The sequence below is a fragment of the Actinia tenebrosa genome, unplaced genomic scaffold, assembly GCF_029948245.1.
Source record: "Actinia tenebrosa isolate PJP-AT-01 unplaced genomic scaffold, QUT_ActTen_1.0 PGA_scaffold14__42_contigs__length_11649687, whole genome shotgun sequence".
In the NCBI taxonomy this organism is placed as follows: Eukaryota; Metazoa; Cnidaria; class Anthozoa; order Actiniaria; family Actiniidae; genus Actinia; species Actinia tenebrosa.
Genome location: NW_028292574.1, coordinates 2,071,877 through 2,091,808, shown reverse-complemented (window position 1 = coordinate 2,091,808; position 19,932 = coordinate 2,071,877). Strand labels below are relative to the sequence as shown.

The window sequence follows — 19,932 nt, the reverse complement described above, 5'->3', positions numbered from 1 at the left end:
TTGGCACACTAGAAGAATAAGTGCTACTTACTCTATTACAGCTCGCTCACCTTACAAATACTCTGGCTGGCTGTAAACGTCAATAAATGTACACGGCATTCAGTATCACAAAAGTAATCATACCTAGTGGTTTCGTTGCTTTTTGTACACAAGCGTTTCTAAAACGCGCTCGACTGCGCTCGACTTGATTATTCGCACAATCGCGGTTCATTGATTGCACGTGCACACTAAATTTACTAATTACTAATTTGTACAAAATAGTACAATTTAGTATTAGTAAAGTTTCACGCTTTTACTAAATGCACTCTAGTATGACATGTATAACGCAACGCTGTTTAGTAGTGGAAATAAACGCAGAGCCTGCGATTACAGGGATGACACCTTAAGGGAGCCGGAGACTTAAAAGAAATCATTCTTTTCTGTGAAAGTCCCTGAACAAAACCGTCAAAGTGGATTGACACACAGCAATCACATCACATATTTCGATGTCGTTTTCCAATGCATGGCATGCAAATGCCTACTTTATCAACTGGTATTTTCGAAAGTTCACCTGAACTAAGTACTACATGTAACCAATCCGTTCTTCCAGGTATCCCAGTCTACCCTGCCCACAGGGTCTTGCCTTATATTATATTATGTTATATTTTTTTTCTTTCTCTTTCATAATTTCATCTCCTTGAATAGCCTTTATAGACTTTCAGTACATTAACCTAATTATTTCTTTTTGTCTATGCTGATTCCTTTCAATGTCTTTTTTTTCTCGTTATTTTTAGTTTGACGATTGTCGTTGTTTAATTTTTTATTTTTCATTTGCTTTGTTGTTGTTGTTAGTTGTTGTGTTGTTTTTTTTTCGTTGTTTAAGTTTTTTGTTGTTTTTATTTTCGTGTTTGTTTGGTTGTTCGTTTGTTCTTGTTTTATGATGTATATTTAGTGTATTTTGTTTATTTGTTGTTGTTTTTTATAGCGCAAAATCAACCAAAAATTTTATTAGAATTCCAATTGCAAACGATGGCTGAAATATTCAATAAAAAAGTTTCAAAGTTATGTCGTTATGTTATCCATTAATAAATGATTAGAGCCAGTATTAACCGAAGCTGATTGTAACCAACATTGAAATCGTTTGCAAACACTGTCTTCCTCATTGTTGTTTAACATTAATACTGCACTTTCGAGAACGTTTTTATTACTGTTAATGCTCCCAACCCGTTAGAGTAATAACATTCACAGCAAGATAGTTTGTGGGGTAATGCGGTATGGGAATCAAGTGGTTCCAATCGCAATCACAGCAATTAGCATACTGGTCATGCCTGGCAAAAAGAGGTAATAATCCTCTCTCAATCTTGGGGTAAAGATCCCCTAGGCCGCAGAGGGGTCATAATCCCCTCCTGGGTAAAAATCCCCAAAAGTGACCAGTATGGGAGCACTTAATGAATGAAGTGGCTCAAATTGCAATCACAGGATTAGCATACTGGCCATGCCTGGCAAAAAGAGGTAATAGTCCTCTCTCATTCTAGGGGTAAAGATTGCCTAGGCCGTGGGGGCCATAATCCCCCCCAGGGTAATTATAACCAGAATTAGCTTTGGTTTCCTTGGTGACGGATATATAGGGGTTATAATCCCCAAGAATATACTCAACTATGAGTGTATGGGCAAATAGTGAATTTCTGGTGTAGCGATAGCTCTTTGAACCAGAATATGATCTGTCTTAACCCACGCGGAGAATATATATAAAGCTTTAATAAACTGTCACGCGTAAACCGATGTGATTAATTGGCCGATAAGTAGTGTAAACATGTCAACCGTGTATTGTCCTTAAAGAGTATAGCATTACAGTCTGTTTATCGTGTCACAAAGCTGATTTGTTTGATACTATTTACAATTCCATTCATTCCTTAAATTGCAAGGTCAATCAATGAAGTTAATGATTGAGGCATTAACTTTAATTTATATAGATATGAATTTGCTTTTTTATTGCTACACCCTGATCGAGACACAGGTTTCCCATTTGTTTTCTCTCTTAATGAAAATCCTCATTCAAAACGCCCTTCTGGAAACAGCCTCTAACAACCTACAATTTCCTCAAAACCACTCAAATAAGGTTTATTAGTTGTAGAACTTTTATTTTCAAACATTGATTTTTTTTAGGATAAATAAAAGCTAGTTCTCTCAGAACCTTTTTTCTAGGTCCTCTATGTCTTCGTTTTTCCACAGGAACCCCGTTGCCACCGTATAAAGCTATAGGCTGGGAAACGTGATCGAGACAATAGTCGCAACAGGGAATAATTCTAACAATAGTCTACTGTCAATCAAACAAATTGTTCGGTACCTTTACCTGATTTACGTCATGGACCGAGTCTGCCTTCATGTGAAGTCAGAGGTAACTTCAGTATATAGTTGTTTTTATCGTCTACGACTTGCTATTTTTTGCAACATTTTCATATTCGCAAAGGAAAGATCATTCCTACATTCCAGAGGCTACATTCTTATATCTTTGTTTGAATAATTATTTTACTTGAGCTAAGAAATACAGAAGATTTAAAGTGGAACAACTACTTTGGCTTCACTGACGTCAATTTACGTCATTCTCAACCAAGTAAATACCTGGAACTCAAGGAAGTGGAAGAGACGTTCACGTCGTTCATTCAAGCAAACCCAAAATATAACCAATTCTCTATGAATGTATGACCTACGAATTTACGTAGCTACGAGTTTAATCGACTCAAAGGCCCGTAGCCAGAATTTTGTGGTTCCCCAATCCCCCACGAAAAAATAACGATAAGATGAACGCCTGCCTGCCCAGGCTAAACCTGTGGCTACGGTCCTAACTCAGACTTACGTTCGTCACGACAGAGAACCTCAGTAATATAGGAAAACAAACCTCATAATCATCAGGATGCCAAACAAAAAAAGACCAAGCAAGCAAAAAGGAAAGGTTAGCAATAAAATCAAAATTTATATTATCCCCTGAGATAATGTCTTATATAATCAGCAATAATGCTGTTGTTTTGAAAGCTTCAGTACTTCTTCAGTGGCGTTTGCCAGTACTTCCGCCATAAGTTCAATCCTTTATAAACTACTTTAGACCTCTCAATTATTTTCTATCGCAAAACAATACATCTTTCCTTTAGTGTTCCACTATAATGAAGGCCACGATGACTGATCAATTAAAACCTTTGCTATTGTGCTGAGCTTCTCATACCAAATTGATAATAAATGCATGAGTATTAACTGAAATCGCATTTCAAGATTTCCTCTAGGCGCTTGACGAGAAGTCAAATATATAAGCGAGAGATAAAATGAAGTTACTAAGTAGTAAATGAAAAGAAGAATTATTACTTATTGAATGCTATTTTAAACAAATGAGTTTTAAGAGATGACGTGAAAGACAGACAACTTTTCACTTCTTGATCAGTAGTGTTCTGCCACGGTACTTTGGCCATAAGTTCAATCCTTCAAAAGCTACTTTGAATATTCGATATTTCACTATTATTTTCTATGGCAAACTGATATATCTTTCCTTCAGTATTCCGCTACAATGAAGGCTACGATCACTAAGCAAAAACCTTTGCTATTGTACTGAGCTGCTCATAGCAAAATAATAATAAATGCATGAGTATTTAACTGAAATCGCATTTCCAGATAAGCTCAGATATCCTCTAGTCGCTTGCCGAGAAGTCGAATATAACAAGAGAAATAAAGTTACAGACAGCAGTAAAAAAAGAAGAGTTCTTACTTATGTAATGCTAATTTTAAAAAATTGAGTTTTAAGAGATGACTTGAAAGACAGACTTTTCACAGTAAGAGTTGTTATTGAAGACGGAAGAGAGTTCCAGATTTCATAAGCAGACGCGGATTTTTCAGCCATCTCAGTAAAATAAACATTAAGGATAATACTGCAAAACAGCATTTTTTATAATCCAAAATAGAATAATAATTAGACTATTTCTCTTTTTCCTAGAATTCTAGGCTTTTTATCGATGGTTTTTGAAAGTGTATATATCTGGTTTGCCGTAGGATTTTCTAGATATTAGGGACTTTAAGATTCTCAAAATCTGCGACGGCGACGTCAACCGGAAGTGTTAATAACTTCTCTTTAGGGTTCTGTTCATTGGAGATTTCATTCAAAACATTGTCAGTAAAGTCAACTCATCGACAGGGAAGACAGATCTTAAACAGACTCGAAATCCAAAGTGCAGTAATTTACACTTCCGGTAGACATCGCCGTCGCAGATTTTGCGAATCTTAAAGTCCCTAATATTAGTAATAATGAGTTAAATTGTGTAGTTGTTAATGTTATTGTTATCCGCGCGTGACCTCCGTCGTGTCGAACCTAGTAGACAAGCGAGCAGTTGTGTTAAGTTCGTCATAACAACCAACATTTAAGTTAGTGGTGGAGTGAAGTGGCGTGAAATTATTTAAGGTGATTGCCTACTTTTGGAAAACGATTTAAACTTTTTAAAAAATCGATTTCCGAATTGAAATTTCATGCTGATTCCAAATCTGAAAACAAAAATTGGGTCCCCCGAGCTTGTTTTCGAGATAATCAGCATTTAATGGAAGCCTACGCGCGAGCTTTTGGGGCAAAACTTGCGCCACCGGAAGTGATGAGAAAAAACTTAAGATTCATAAGATGATAGTTATTTGCAGACTATATGATTGCACGAATGACGGCTAGTCAATCATTCTACAATAATAAATGGATATTTTTGACAAAAAGACAACAGAAAAAATCTGTTAACATTTCAAGGTCAGCTACGATTTCAAGCTCACGCCCCCTCATGTGAGCCCATACAAATTATGTCTCAAAAACACGGTTTTTGGATCTTTTCTCAAAATAATGACTATCTAGGCAAAAAAACAGAAGTGGAATCAGTTAATTCAACTATTCACGGACTGTATTATATGATTTAGAATGAATTCTATTGAAAAAAACCACCGTACGTTTTGAGTTGAATGTACGCTATTGGACGTATTTTACAAGAGAAAATGCATGACATAACCGGGGTCAAGCAAGAAAATCGTCTCTCCTTGCTATAAAACAGAACCTGTCAAAAAAACAGAAGTGGATTTGAAAATCCCGGGCTTTCCTGAACATTTTGGTATGTATATATGTATTCATACCATGTGATGCTACTTTTGGAAGTTGATTATTTCATGTGTAAATATTTCAAAATGTTCGAAAAAAAAAAGAAAAAAAATTCTCAAGGGCATGTCATATGATCTAAAATGGGCAATATGCATACGAAGCTAAATAGGTCTATTAGCATTTCTTTATTTCCCAAGAAATTTAGTACTATTACTATTACCAGTACTCTTGTTTCTTTGGTTTGTGAATCATGACTTGAAACACACAAGTAATGAATAGTCCTCTTAACAGTTCCTTGCACCATCTTGAAAGGGAGCCGTGCCTTTGCATCGAAGCAAAACGAACGGTGAGCTTGCAGTGATAGAGGCATGTGAATAAAAGACCACTTTAGCTTGGGCGTAATGTTTTCTCATTTCATACCACGTGTCATTCCAAGTTGTGCATGAGAAGTCCTATTAATATTGATACAACTCAAACAAAGAATCTTATCCTCAAGAAAATGACACTTGGCCTGAAATGGGAAAACATTACGACCAAGCAAAAGAGGTATATAGTTTAAGGTGTTAAAGAGCCATCTATCATTGCAGGCTCGCCGTTAACGCTCGTCTTGCTTCAATGCAAATCCACGGCTACCTTTCAAGATGGCGCAGGGAACTTTGAAATGGACTATTGAAGTACCGAATTGGTTGTACAAGCTGAAAAAGAGAGCTACTTATGAAGATCCCTAAAACGACATATCATTCGACGACAAAGCACATATTATAGCGAATATTATTTTTAAATAAATTGAGCAATTGTGTTCCTCTCAATAAACAATGTATTTATATATTTTTAATACAATTACAAAACAGCTCAAATTCTTGGGAGACGAAGAAGAACCCAAGAGCTTGCGCAACAATACGGTGCATCCCACATGTGTCATAGCAGGAGAAGACATAGTAGAACATGCTGTTATCGGCGAAGGTTTCTATGCAACAGTAAAAGTTGGAAGCTGGACACGTCATGACAAGAAAGAGGTAGCTAATTAATATTAAACATGCTATAGCATAAGAAAACAGGAGAACCCGGAGAAAAAACGCCAAAGCACAGGATAGAAGTACCCGAAGCATCTCTACTCATGTAAAGCAGTTTTCGTATGACGGGGAAAAGGTCGGTGCCGTATATGCGTCCCTTGCCACGACTGTGATGCTTTCTAGAATTTTTTTTCTCGCGCAATGTGATTCGTCTGGCAGTTCCATGACATTGGCGTGACCGTGTCCTACCCGTGTCCATGCCGTGTTTCGGGCATTTGATTGGATGGAGAGTAAATTCTCGTGCAATGCGATTTGGCTGGCGTTTGAATTACAGAGTGACCACAGTCGTGGGAGGTAACGAATTAGGTAGCGAGGTAACGAGCATTTTCAGTGCATTTCGTTCTACTTTATATTCCACCTTACAGTTCCAATAACTAGGAAGGACTATCTATCTAGAACTCTAACATTTATGTCTCCGAATCAGCAAAAATTAATAAATGATATGGCTTGCTTGCCTCCTAGGAAAAGGTGGCCATCAAATGCATCAAAGAAGAGGTGGTCAGAGATCATCTGGGAGAAATTCTAACAGAAGCAAATAACATGGTCAAACTAGAACACGACAATGTGATAAAACTGTATGGGATATGTCTAGTAACGAGGGAGAATGAACAATGCAAAGTAAAACTGGTAAATATAACGCATTAGTGTTTTGTCTAGCTGACGCTAATTCTGTCTTTCTCGCAATGTTCTTTTTATTTATGACACCCAGTTGGCTCGGTTGAGGGTTATACATTACAGGGGTGGATCTATCTAGGATTTAATCTTAAGCACCAGTAACGCAGTAGTGCGTCAGCTCCTTTAGAGGAGGGTTGTGCATTATAAGGTCTTGATATCCTCAAAAGAGTTTTAACCTTTTTGAATTACGAAAAGAGATTTCGAAGAGGATAGTGGTATAATTAGGTATGAAACGTCATTACTTAGTGCTAGGGTCTGTCCCCAGCCGCAAAAACACTCTGAATAACCGTATTGTGCCATTGTATTGACTAGCCTCCCTTATATGTGAAAACGCTTTTGTGTATCTACGTGAATACGAGGCTACACAGTCAAGAAAAATATTTATTCATTTTACGGTTATTCGTACTTTATATTATTCATAGTTCCGACCTAGAAAATAACGAACCAATCACCGTTGCAGCAGTTTTCCCAATGGAATTAAAATCTTGTCCCACAAACAACTACAAGGACTATGAGGCAATTTTAATTTATTTTCTCAGGACATAAAACAATTGAAGCATGTTATGATATATTTTACGCGATCAGAGTTTTAAATTTGGAGATATCTTAGCTAACTTGTTAAGCTCGTGGGACATAGCAACGGTAACTAAGGGAGTCAGAACTATTAATTGAAGATTACAGGTAGGCTGGGCTCTTGTAACAACATGGCCAATTTAAAAAAATCAAACAAATTTGTAAATTTAGATATTTCCATTTTAGTATCAATCCATTCAAGGTTCACTTTAAAAGTATGAATACAAATGCTCATACTTATATTTGATCCTGTTTTGTCTCCAGGTAACAGAATACGCACCTTTTGGACCTCTTGTCGCGGTTATTCAAGATAAAGATGAGGAACAACGCAGGTTTTTCTGTCAAGTAACAAAACTATTAGAATTTGCCAGTCAAATCGCGAAAGGAATGCAGTACTTGCACAGTAAAAACCTGATTCACTTTGATCTGGCTGCACGTAATGTACTTGTAGTAGCACCGAACAAGGTAAATGATCAGAATGTCCATATCATATCCATGTGTGGAAACCAGAAAAGACGTTTGCAACTAAACTGGTGATTTTCATCGTTCATTATACTGTTGGGTTTCCTGTGGATTTGGCAGAAAGTTTTGCGCCAAACGTGCGCGCGCAGACGGGAGAGCATACCTAGCAAGCAGTTGATATAATGTATTGATTAAAGTACAATGAATTACACCTAATACAATAGACAGAACGAGAATAAAATGCAATAGATTTCCTGAATACATCAACTAAGTGCTAGGTAGGATCTCCCGTAGATATAAATGAAATAATCACACCAGATTTTAAATTGAAAATATCATTCAAAAAAGAAAACACTACAAATAACTTATTCTTAATTATTTTATATTATGATCATTAAAACATTCATCAAGTCGTTAGAATCGTAAATAATAGATCATTTGTTGCAATTCTCATGCAACATTCTATAAGGGTGGTTTTCATATTAGAACATGATGATTAAGCTTACTTGATTTCAATTCCATTTTTGGATGTATTTATGTTGTTTTAGGTTAGAATCAGTGACTTTGGGTTAGCAAGAGTCCTTTGTCAAGATGAGAAGAAGATATTATTAGAAAAGCCGATAGCTGTTGCATGGTATGGACTACATTTCTTGGATGAGATATGTAGTACTAAATACATTTGCACGCCGAAATGTGAAATGTTTTTTAAAAAAGTGACTTTATTTAATTGCAATTGTAATATTAGACGAATTTTGCCTTTTGAGTGGCGTCAATTTCACGTTCGTTGATAAACAAAAAGAATCTCATAATAAATTTTTCCTTCTTTCCTTCTTCCGTTCCTTCGTGCGTTCGTTTGTCCCTTCTTTATTTTTCTTTTTTTACATCTTCCCTTCTATCTCTCTCTAGTTTTCCTTTCTGTTTTTTTTTTTTTTTTTTTTGTAATTTCTAAACAGCGCTATTCTTTATTAGGTGTGCACCAGAGCTGTTCAAGAACCAACTTGCAACTAAAGGGTGCGATGTTTGGAGTTACGGTGTGTTGTTGTGGGAATTATTGTCATTCGGAGAGAAACCTTGGAAAGATCTCTCTATTGAGCAGGTAAGACGTCACTATACATCATACAAGGCTACCTACTTTTTCATCTTCGAAGACCAAGGTGGCCATGTTGGTGCTATTTAACAAAATATTTCTCATTAGCATGCACTGTTAATAGGCCCTTTGCAGCTAAGCAATCACGTGCTGATTAATTCACTGAGAGCAAATGAATTAACATTTTGATTCCCAAGGGTGAAATTTACTGGAGTGCAAACAAAATTTCTACAACCTGTTTCGAGAGATTGTAATAAAGCTACATTTCGTAACACACTGGATACACATGTTTTCATTCAGTTCTTTGCAAGTAGCTAAAAAGTATCACCATTTTAATATAAAAATAAAAATTTTGCATTCCAGTACACACGTGACCGTTAACTGCAAAGGGCCACAACCATCGATACGCCTGAGACCTATTGAGATAATGCTCTTTTTATGTTTTCTGTAATGGCTCTTTTCTTGCACAAATGCATTATTTAGCATACATGCAAATTGTAGTGCATTTGTTGAACATATTAATTCTATAACTTATAGACTCACTTCAAGAGGTGGCAGGCACCGGGTAATAAACCCAACCCTCCCATCTTCATCGTTTTCCGTATGATCATAATAGAGAGTTTAAGATTCTCGTTTATGCCAAACGTGAAACGTCAGTTGACCATTAAAAAATTCTTTAAAATTAGTGAAAAGGAATCGCAATGATCTCCAAGTAGTAGATAAACGAAAGAATACTTGTCTTTGTCGAGAAGGTTTGCAAAAGGTAAAGTGAATGAAAACGTGGTCACGTTTGCCGTTTGCGGGAAGGAAACACGGAAATCTTAATATACCTCTTACCGCTAGAATTCAGGCCCAGAATCACGCCCGCGAACACGGAGAAACCCTCAGCTCATTGAAATTCAATATGGCGGCTCCTCAACAACAACATGACGCCTTGCTATGTCAAAAGTTTAACGGAAAACGCCTATCGCCAGACTGTAGTTTGAGGTTTGCGGTACTTAGCAAGAACGCCCTGCTATAGGTCTACAATAGCTATAACCTTGTCTGTTAGGTGCGGATTCGTACGACTATATCTCTAGCTGAACTGAAAACTTGGACTAACTGAGATGTTAATTGTATATACTTGTAGATTAAGGCACAGGCTGATATTCCGGATAAAATATTGCCTCAACCACAAGCTTGTTCTGATGCGATCTATTCTGACATAATGCAAGAATGTTGGAAACAAGAACCCGAGAATAGACCAAACTTTACAAAGATCATCGAATATTTAAACAAGGTAATGTTGTATTTTTAGTCTCATCAAGGTAATGTAGTTTAATGTCGATATTCGTTACAATAGAGTTCACGCCTTTTATCCGTATCCGAATTATTGCATCTTTTTACCTAAACATGACATTCCGGAGGAAAATAATCATTTTAATTATAAATGCATGAATAATTATGTTCGTTTTATTAATAGATTATAATTCATGCAACACACTCAAAAATACAAGTTCAAAAAGAATGCTGAAATGATAAAAGTTCTGAAACATGCAAAGTGTTTGAAGTGCTTGTCGTCCCAATGCTCTATAGCACCTAATGCATGAGTCAATTCCAAAGGTGGAATTCACTCATACATAATGAACATTGTATTTGAAATTGTTCGACTTGAAAAATCAAAGAAAAACCTTTTGGAAACGGATTATGAATGGCTATTGCCTCCATGGAAAACTAGAAATCCGATGCATTATGTCTTATTCCTTGTGGTTGTCTTGAACTCTCTTTTCACGGGTAGGAGATACTTGTGCTACTTCCTCTGGAGACGCCATTTCCTCGGTTGGCTTTTACACTACTGGCTTGATTTAGAAAATATCTGACTTCCCTGTCCGCTTACCTTTTGAGGATTCGTCAGTTCATATTTCTCACTTGTTTTCCTCGTCGCCAATGTTAGATCTGTCATCTAAAGGGACACAAGAGTCCAATATGTGGTTGCATAACAATCTTTAATGCTCACACATTCGCACACATTCGCACACATTCGCACACATATGATCACACTCGATTACATGATTACGTCATAGCTTTATCCTAGGCTCCAGGATACTGCAAAAATAACAAGAAGAATTACTATTAACATATTTATATTATAAATTATATATATATATATATATGTGTGTGTGTGTGTGTGTGTGTTATGTACATATACAGGCAAAACCAGTGGTTGCATCAGCAAAACACACTGTCTGGACAGTCAGGAAAAAAGATCTTATGTTTCAAAAAGGGACAAAAATTACCATAATAGACAGGTAAAAAACACAAAATTATAAAAAAAGCACCCCTTCTAACTTACTTTCTTCCCTCCTTTTTTATGTTTGTTTTTTGTAGTTCTTTGGTTCCTCTCTTTTGCTTTATCCATCTCCTTTTAAAAAGTCTCCCAAAAAGCATCCCGCCCTAATCACTGTTGTTGTGTTTTCTTTTCTTTTTTTTAAGATATGGAACGAACAAGTATTTGTGTCAGAATGACAAAGCTGAATTAGGATATGTCAATGAAGAAAACATAAGTTTCAAGATTGCACCAGTAGAATTGTGAGTGGAAATACAGCATTTTGTACAGTTCAGTTAGTAGATTTTTCGCTACTCAACGCTGCTAAGAGTATATCGCGTACTCAGATTCGAAAACTTGCAATTTTCGGGCAAGGTCTTATGTTCGCTATGGAAAACCGTACAACAATTATAGATTATGTTTATTACTTTTTGATGAAACGATAGCTCAATTTTAAGAAAATTCTTCAAGGATTTTAAAAATCGACTATAACTCGATGGTTTCCAAAGGTTCCTTATGAACTGTGCCCGAAGATGCCTCGTTTTTATGTCACATCTCGATAATCGTCGCTTGTCTGCCTCCCTCTTCCCATTACCAATCTATTTCTCTGTCAACCCGTTTTCTTTACTACTCTTTCTGCTACTCTTAGCTTTTTTTCCCTCCTTGCCTCCTTGCCTCCTTGCAATTCTGATATGTTGCCACCATGCCACTCTGCTTTCTTTCCATCCTAACTCCCAACTTTCCTGACTGCCTGCATGACACTCTGCATTCTTTCCTCTTTTTTTTTTTTTTACATACTAATGATATGAATTATATACAGAACACTTAACAAACCCAAGATAAGTAGTCCCTTTGGCATGCGTCACACTAACTGTGTTGCAATATTGAAGAAACATAAAGAGACTGGGGTGTTTCCTGTGTAAGTATTTAGAATCTGATCTATACAAACGAATGTAATTTACATCTACATCTACATTTTATTGTCAGCAGGAACTATACATAGGTTATCACGCTAACTATGGGAAAATTAAATAAATAGATAAATAATAAAAAATAAAAAATAAAATATAGAGTATATAGAATAGCCTAGATCATTTACGTTTAGCGAATGTCGGGCGCTTAATGCGCATATTACAGGTTTCAGGCATTCGCTTTAATACTGGACGAATTAGAAGAATTGCAATTGGAAAACCATTACTATGAAACAGTTCTTCCAGCGATGTCTGAAGCAACGATATATGTTAACGTGGAAAACGACAGAGAATAGTCGACCATGACCTCCAACCTCACGGGGGTTGCTGTGGTGCTTTTAATTTGCTGTTATCGTTGTTGTTGTTGTTGTTGTTGTACCATGATAACCGTATTGCAATTAGCTGAAAACAACACCAGTTCAGATGAAGAACGTGGCTCAGTACCTGAACGCAGTTTTGCAATTATGAGTAAGCCAGTAGTGTTATCTTTCGTCGGAAGTCCATGATTATACAGCTACATACTTATACATAAATATTAGTTAATTTGTAAAAGTATTTGTTAATTTGTTTGATTTTTTAAATTTCACAGGGAAGTGGAAAATCTCGTAGCGCTAGCTGCAAAGGATTCACAAGCAAATATCTCTGTTGAACCCAAACCATGCTCTTCACAAGGTAACGTGCATGTTGAAATGTTGCTTAATACACAGTGATAATGATGACTACTAATGCTGCTGCTGCTGCTGCTGGTGCTGTTACTACTACTACGACGGAAGAAGAAGAACTTTATTTGTACCCATTATAACATTATTTTCTAATTTGATACATTATTTATGTTAAACAGATTGAGGGGTACCAACTTCCAAAAATAACTAGAAAGCTAAAAATGCTTGGAAGTCGGTTTACATGGTATTCTTAATTAAAATTCATTACATTTAGGGTCGGGATTTCTGCTATTTACAATTATAATAATGAGCATAATAACACACCGTATGAACAAATAGGCAAAAAAGTCAATATGATTGAAAAAGTGACAAAAAAGACATAAAAACTATACGAATACACACGCAGCACACAAGAGCATCATCAGTCTTTACAGTATATTTAAAGTGCTTATAAGCCTTTACACAATATTTTCAGAATTGATTCTTTAAATAGTGAATAGTTGATTGTGAAAATATTTCGTCATTTGAATGTCGGGTCTTTAAGATACGAAGGTTTATATTCCCAATATGTTAATGACTATGACGTAACATAAGGGATCATTTAATATACAACACTGCACTCGTTCTGGAATACAGTATTTTAAAAGCATCACCCTTTTACTCGTGACTCACGTAAAGGTTCTTACAAATTTGTTTTCAAAAAATGTCCAGCGTTTAATATTAAAAGTTGCCACAAAATAACTCAAATCCCTTATGTTACGTCATAGTCATTAACATATTGGAAATATAAACCTTTGTATCTTAAAGACCCGACATTCAAATGACGAATTATTTTCACAATCAACTATTCACTATTTAAAGAATCAATTCTGAAAATATTGTGTAAAGGCTTATAAGCACTTTAAGTTAATTTGTAAAAGTATTAAAACTTGATCTTAATATTTAGAAATTAAATCAATTTTCAGCTTTTTCTTAAATTGATAAAGAGACAATTTCTTAAATGATTCATCAATACAATTCCAGATTTTAGGTCCTTGAAATCGTATGTTAAATATTCCATAATTAGTTCTAGCCTTGGGTAAATAAAAAGACTTTTTTGTTGCTGCTCTTGTGTTGTATCCATGCACCTTATCAATAATAGTAAAAAATGATTCAAAGGTACAGGGTAATAACTTGTTATCAAATTTGTACATGAAAGTTGATATTTTGAAAATTACAAGATCAAAGATTTTAAAGTGCTACTACGACGAAAATCGCTCAAGCTTGGATTCAGCTGAAACTTCCTAAGAATACTCTTTAAAGGTCCAATAATCACTATGTGAAGTGTTTTCTCGATATTCAGGACGAAAGTATGATATTTTTACGATTATTTTTTGGAGTCTGTGACGTCATACACTCAACATCAAACATCGCTCCATACATTTCTTTGTAGTTTATGATCAAAATATCAGTAGTAAAGGGAGAAAGAAATACCCAAACACCCCCAAAATATAAATTATAGTCACAAGTAATGTGAAATAAGCACACTAGCCACCCTTTGGGCTTCATAGGAATAAAATAAATTAAGGATTTATATACAAAGAAATATATGTAGCAATGTTTGATGTTGAGTGTATGACGTCACAGACTCCAAAAAATAATCGTAAAAATATCATACTTTCGTACTGAATATCGAGAAAACACTTCATACAGTGATTATTGGACCTTTAAAGAGTATTTTTAGGAAGTTTCAGCTGAATCCAAGTTTGAGCGATTTTCGTCGTAGTAGCACTTTAATGAAATTTAATTGTTTAAATATAGGGCTTGAATGCTCATCAAATGAAGAAACGACAACTACTATATGCTACTACTACTGCTGCTGCTACTGCTACTACTACTATTAATACTACTACTTTTATTAATAATGATGATGATGATGGTTACGGTGTTCTTGATGATGATGATGAGGGGGATGGTGATCATCATCATCATCATATGGTGCAGGGACGTCGGATCGTTATTTTTAACGTGGGTGGGGGGGTCTGCAATTCAGTTCAGATTATATATAAGTGATATAAAACGTGCAAGGAGATGTGCAAGTTTAGTGTAGAAAAGGTGGGGGCTGTGGCCCCTTAGCCCCCCACACCCCCCCCCCCCCACCCCTAGCTATGCTCTCGTGGTGTCACTGCCCTCGTGGGGAAAAAAATAGTAAATCATGAGGCATTACTTGTCTCAAAGTAACTTGACTTAATCTTAATCACTTAATCTCTGTTGGGGTAATGATTTACTAATTCATTCCCATATATTTTAGTCCAAAAGGACGAGGGAAGCGAGGGAGCTGGCCAGGCACTGTACACTTTAATGGATGTAGGAAGAAAACATGTGGACCACGAGACAAAATCAGTTAAACTTGGTGTATCTAGGCAAAATTTAATCCCTCCACCAATCCCTAAAAGAGCGGATATTTTGGAACAAATTCAATCTTCACATTCCAAAACTCTTCCTGCAAAGAAGATTAAGCCGGTACCAAAACCAAGAAAAATCAGACCAAAATCGACTAACGTCGAAAAACAAGATTCACAGCTGGAATGGGTCAGTACTATTGACAGTCACAGGGATGACATAAAAGAAAGCAAGCAATGTGCTAGTGTCAAATCAGAAGGCGAAGAAAGCTCTTTTCCGCAATGCAAGGAAGAAATTCGAGAAGAAAATTCGTTTATGTACAAAGAAAAAGAACCTGAGTTAGTAATAAACGAAACTGAGCAAAGTGCCCAAATCGAACCTAACAACGAAGAAACAAATGTTGACGATTTAGCTGATCTTAACAATTTGATCAGCTTCGACAAAGAACCAATGTCTTCTTCCGTACCCATAAGGGACTCCCATCCCCAAGGCGCCTGTAAAGAAACCTTCCCTTCTCTTCCAAGTTTACCAGTTACAGCTGCAAATGACACAACTGATTCAGCAAGAGAAATGCCTTCTAACCACTCCGAGGTAAGAGAAGGCCTTCTTATTGATCTAGCATTACATGAAAACGTGGAAAAGCAAAAGGAAGACGCAACTCACGATAATGTTCCTCCTCCTCTTCCCCCAAAAGATATTATTTCTAGGAAGGTTGAAGATTTAGTACCACGTCCAGTACTACGTCCAGTACCACGTCCAATTCCAGTCTCTCAGACTCCCACGTCCATGCAAAGTAGTTGCGCCTCTGCTAGCAACCATACCATTGATCCAAGTACTCTGACGTATCCTTCAAGTTATCTTAACGAGCGTACATCAGGTTCCGATCGTCCTGTTTATAGCAGACCATTTCCCACGACACTACCAAAACTTCCACCTAGACAAATAGAAACGACGAGCTCCGTAGAAAAGAAAACTGCATATGGGGACGAAATTAACGAAGGAATAGCGAAAATCCAGTTAGAGTTTCCTGATATATCGAAAGATACCTGCTATGCAAGAATACTCGAATATAAAGGAGATATTGACCATATTGTTAAAGTACTTCAGGTTTGTAGTTTGGCCAATGTGACAGAGAAAGAGGCGAATTTTCACTTAGGACATTGTGCATGGAATGTTCAAAGAACTGTCAACTATATATTTGATAATATGAACTAATGCGCAATGTTCAATATATGAGAAAAAAAGAAATATATGGAGCAATGTTTAGTGTATGACGTCAAAGACAGAAATTAGTAAAAATATAATACTTCGTATTGGAATATAAAGAAAAAGCTTTAACCAGTGATTACTGAACCCTTAAAGGCGGTTTTTTTCCATTGAAGTTTCAGCCGATTTAAATTCTGGAAGATTTACGTGCTAGTCCCCCTTTTTAAAATGATTGAAAAGGTCTATAAAGACGAAACTAGTTTTCGTAATGAATGTTGTCTTTTAATGCCCAAAATATTATTTTATAGGTTTAAAACCTCGTATCGTGAAAATAAAATACAACTCGAAAAGGAAGGTCTTAACATATCATTCTGAGTCGCCTAATCATTGTTTGTTAAATTTTGGGCTGGTAAATGGGACTGACACTAGAGAAAAACGTTTGCGCATGCGTGCATTTCAGCACGTATTTTGAAGAGTTTGAGTGAGAAAGTAAATGTTTGTTTTCTCCAAGTGTACAAAAAAGTTCGAGAATATACTTTTGTCAGATCAAGATACTGTCTTAACAAACACAAAATGAAAGAATTAGCCTTAAGTTGCAAGCATGGACACTAAGTTTTGGCATTTTGTGAAGTCCAATTCATCAGGCTTGTTTGAAAATCAAATTTACTTGTGTTTTGACTAATTTACATACGGATTCAGAGCATGCGCAGACGCTTTTCACTTGTGGCAATGGGACTAGGACCCCCGCTCAACACCCATACAGTACAATTATCTGATATTTTCAACGTTCAGGTATTTTATCATAACTTTTCAATCCTAAAGTCCCCAACAGCAAGCAATACAATCGCATTATCGAACAAGTACAGAAAGCCTAGATTGTTTTTACCTGCTTGAAGGGCATTTTATTGGCGATTTTTTCCGCCAGATGCTCTCAGTTCGCCGTATTTGTGCAATTCTGTTTTATTCTTCTATTCCGAGAAGCTCGATTCGTAAGTCTATGTATTTCCTGTTTCTTGTTCGTTCTGTCTGCTATCTTTCCTATACATGCCGCACACGGTGCCTTCAAGCAGGAGCCATTCCTGTTTTACTTGTCATTATCTTTTTTATGTCATTATTATTATAATTTTTAATTTGTCGCACGCAGATTGTTTATTTTTATCATTAATAAGAGGACAGACAGATAAAGCTAACGCCAACTAGCGCGCGCTCTTTCCGTTGGTTGTTTCGATCGCTAAAAATGAGAAGTTTTAATCGTAGCGGATGCTCGAGGCGTAGCAATGTGAATGCGCAATTTATCGTCAATTAGAGGACAGACACTTAAAAAACTTTCTGAAATTGTTTTAGCCGAGACTTTAAAAGATTTTGTAATCATAGTAAGGTGTTTTCGTTAGGTATAAATCCCTAACTTGTTATCTTTTGTACGTACGCCAAAACGACAAATAAATATTCAAGTGGAAACTAGTTTCGTTTAATTCAACCTCTTCAGTCCACTGTAAAATAATCCGTTAGGAAAATTACTATCACTTGAAGTTCAAGTCAGAAGTACGTGTTCTTGGGATACAGCAATATTAACTGTATTTCAGTTTAGATGGAGAATTGTGGACAACTTACAGTGATCTCATTTATAACTGCATTCAACTCCAAATTAAAGGCGCTCAAGAAGCGCATGTGGTTAGTCCAAAGAAGTAAAATGGACGGTATGAGGACAGGAGAGATCATACTAAAGTTTTCCAAAGTCATTTTAATGAATTATTAAAATAATTCATGCGTTCAAACCATGTGATCAGAACGGACCAAGGAAATGAACTTGTATATGAAATTAAGAATTAAAGGCTAGGGTATTTCCCATGAACTTTGAAAATTTGTCAAAAGTGAAACGTAAATCCTCAGTACATATATACATGAGAAATTATGCGCATGATGATCAGAATGGCCTAAGGCAGTTTTCATAACTTTCAATTTTTGTACATCTTCGATTATTTTATTTAAAATTGTTGGTTTTATTAGTGTTGAAGGTTTTTAATGCCATATAAAAAATTCGAACCATGAGTTTTATTAAGGACTTTTACATTTGAATAAACACTGCTGCTCGTTTTTATATATAGTACATGACATTGCTGAAAGACTGTTTTCATTGATCTTTGTTGTTCAGTTTCAAATCTGCTGTATATATAGCAAGAACCTATTTATCACATGATTGCAAAGAAATAGAAATAGTTTTAAGACAATGTTGCCTTGTTGATCGTTATCGATCACAATAAACTAATATTAGATTATTGCAAAGATACTGGTTTTATCGATTGTTCTAAAAATGAATTTGAAAATCCCATGAGCAAAAGGCTGAATTATCTTAAAATTCATCGGAAGAGATTCAAGATACATTCCACAATGGGTCTGATTTAATTCACAACCGACAATGCGTTTTTTTTTGTTTTTGTTTTTTTGTTGGTTTGTTTATATTAATAAATTCTCCGAAGGGCTGAATATATCCCGTAAATTACGGCCTCATTTATCCTCCAATTAGGAGACTCAATATAGCTTTCAATATCGTTTTCAATATATATATATATATATAGTTTTATAGTTTTCAATATATGAGTAACTAGACGCCCTAAAGGCGTATACTCGGGCTACCTGTGTATAATAGAATGTAGAACTTTAAAGGGAAAACAGAGAGCACTAGTTAATGGAAATGGACTGGAATTGAGAATTAGATTGCATGTCTGATAATCGGTTTTGTTTTTCTGTAGTGTCCATGGAATTGTACCATGTTTGACTGTTAATGCACATGTCTGATAAACGGTTTTGTTTTTCTGTAGTACTCATGGAATTGTACCATGTCTGACTGTTAGTGCACATGTCTGATAAACGGTTTTGTTTTTTATTAGTGTCCATGGAGTTGTACCATGCTCGACTGTTAGATCGCAAACGTGAAAGGTTATCTTCTCTTTTTCCAGAATTCATAGACCTATACTGTTCTGCTTTTTGAGACAAATGTTGTTTCTTAAAAGCAGGTTCCATGTTTGCATAGCTTAGCTTGCATTTCTCAGCAGTCTTGTTTTTTTGTGCATTTGATTTGTGTTTCCTTAGAATACTTTGTCTTGTAGTGTTTGACAACTGACTTGAGCATGATAGAAATAAAATAGAGAAATCTTGCTCATCGGATTGAACTGTTTTTGTTGTAATATCCATCATTTTCTGTACTAAGCTGGATACATTTTTCACTTTTTCGAATACATTGAAGTCTCCATTATCATTTAACATCATGAGATTGAAGTCAGTGGTCCTGGATTTATGTTGAAAGATGCGACAAACACAAGAAGTCGACAGCCATGCTAAAAATCCTGTATTACAATGTATATTATTTATTATTATTTTCTGGAGTTCTAATTTACTTGTCTCATGTGTGTAGTTCAATTTGATTTGTTTTTGTAAATTATAAGTCACCCT

The 19,932-nt window shown here is 35.8% G+C and overlaps 1 protein-coding gene across 2 annotated transcripts; it reads left to right on the top strand.

The window, feature by feature from the left end:
* The first annotated feature begins 2,576 nt into the window (after window positions 1-2,576).
* LOC116295590 (uncharacterized) lies at window positions 2,577-16,836 on the top strand. 2 transcript variants are annotated; one of them, XM_089029425.1, is made up of 13 exons: window positions 2,581-2,932; window positions 4,912-5,099; window positions 5,938-6,102; window positions 6,622-6,786; window positions 7,672-7,872; window positions 8,418-8,503; window positions 8,839-8,965; window positions 10,086-10,235; window positions 11,147-11,244; window positions 11,429-11,524; window positions 12,082-12,180; window positions 12,822-12,904; window positions 15,185-16,836. In XM_089029425.1, exons 4-13 carry the CDS (start codon window positions 6,700-6,702, stop codon window positions 16,489-16,491), a joined length of 2,334 nt encoding a protein of 777 aa, XP_088885551.1. In that variant the 5' UTR covers window positions 2,581-2,932; window positions 4,912-5,099; window positions 5,938-6,102; window positions 6,622-6,699; the 3' UTR covers window positions 16,492-16,836. The 2 variants fall into 2 exon arrangements, with proteins under 2 accessions (XP_088885550.1, XP_088885551.1); XM_089029424.1 differs by lacking the exon at window positions 4,912-5,099 and having other exon boundaries at window positions 2,577-2,932.
* Window positions 16,837-19,932: the final 3,096 nt, after the last annotated feature.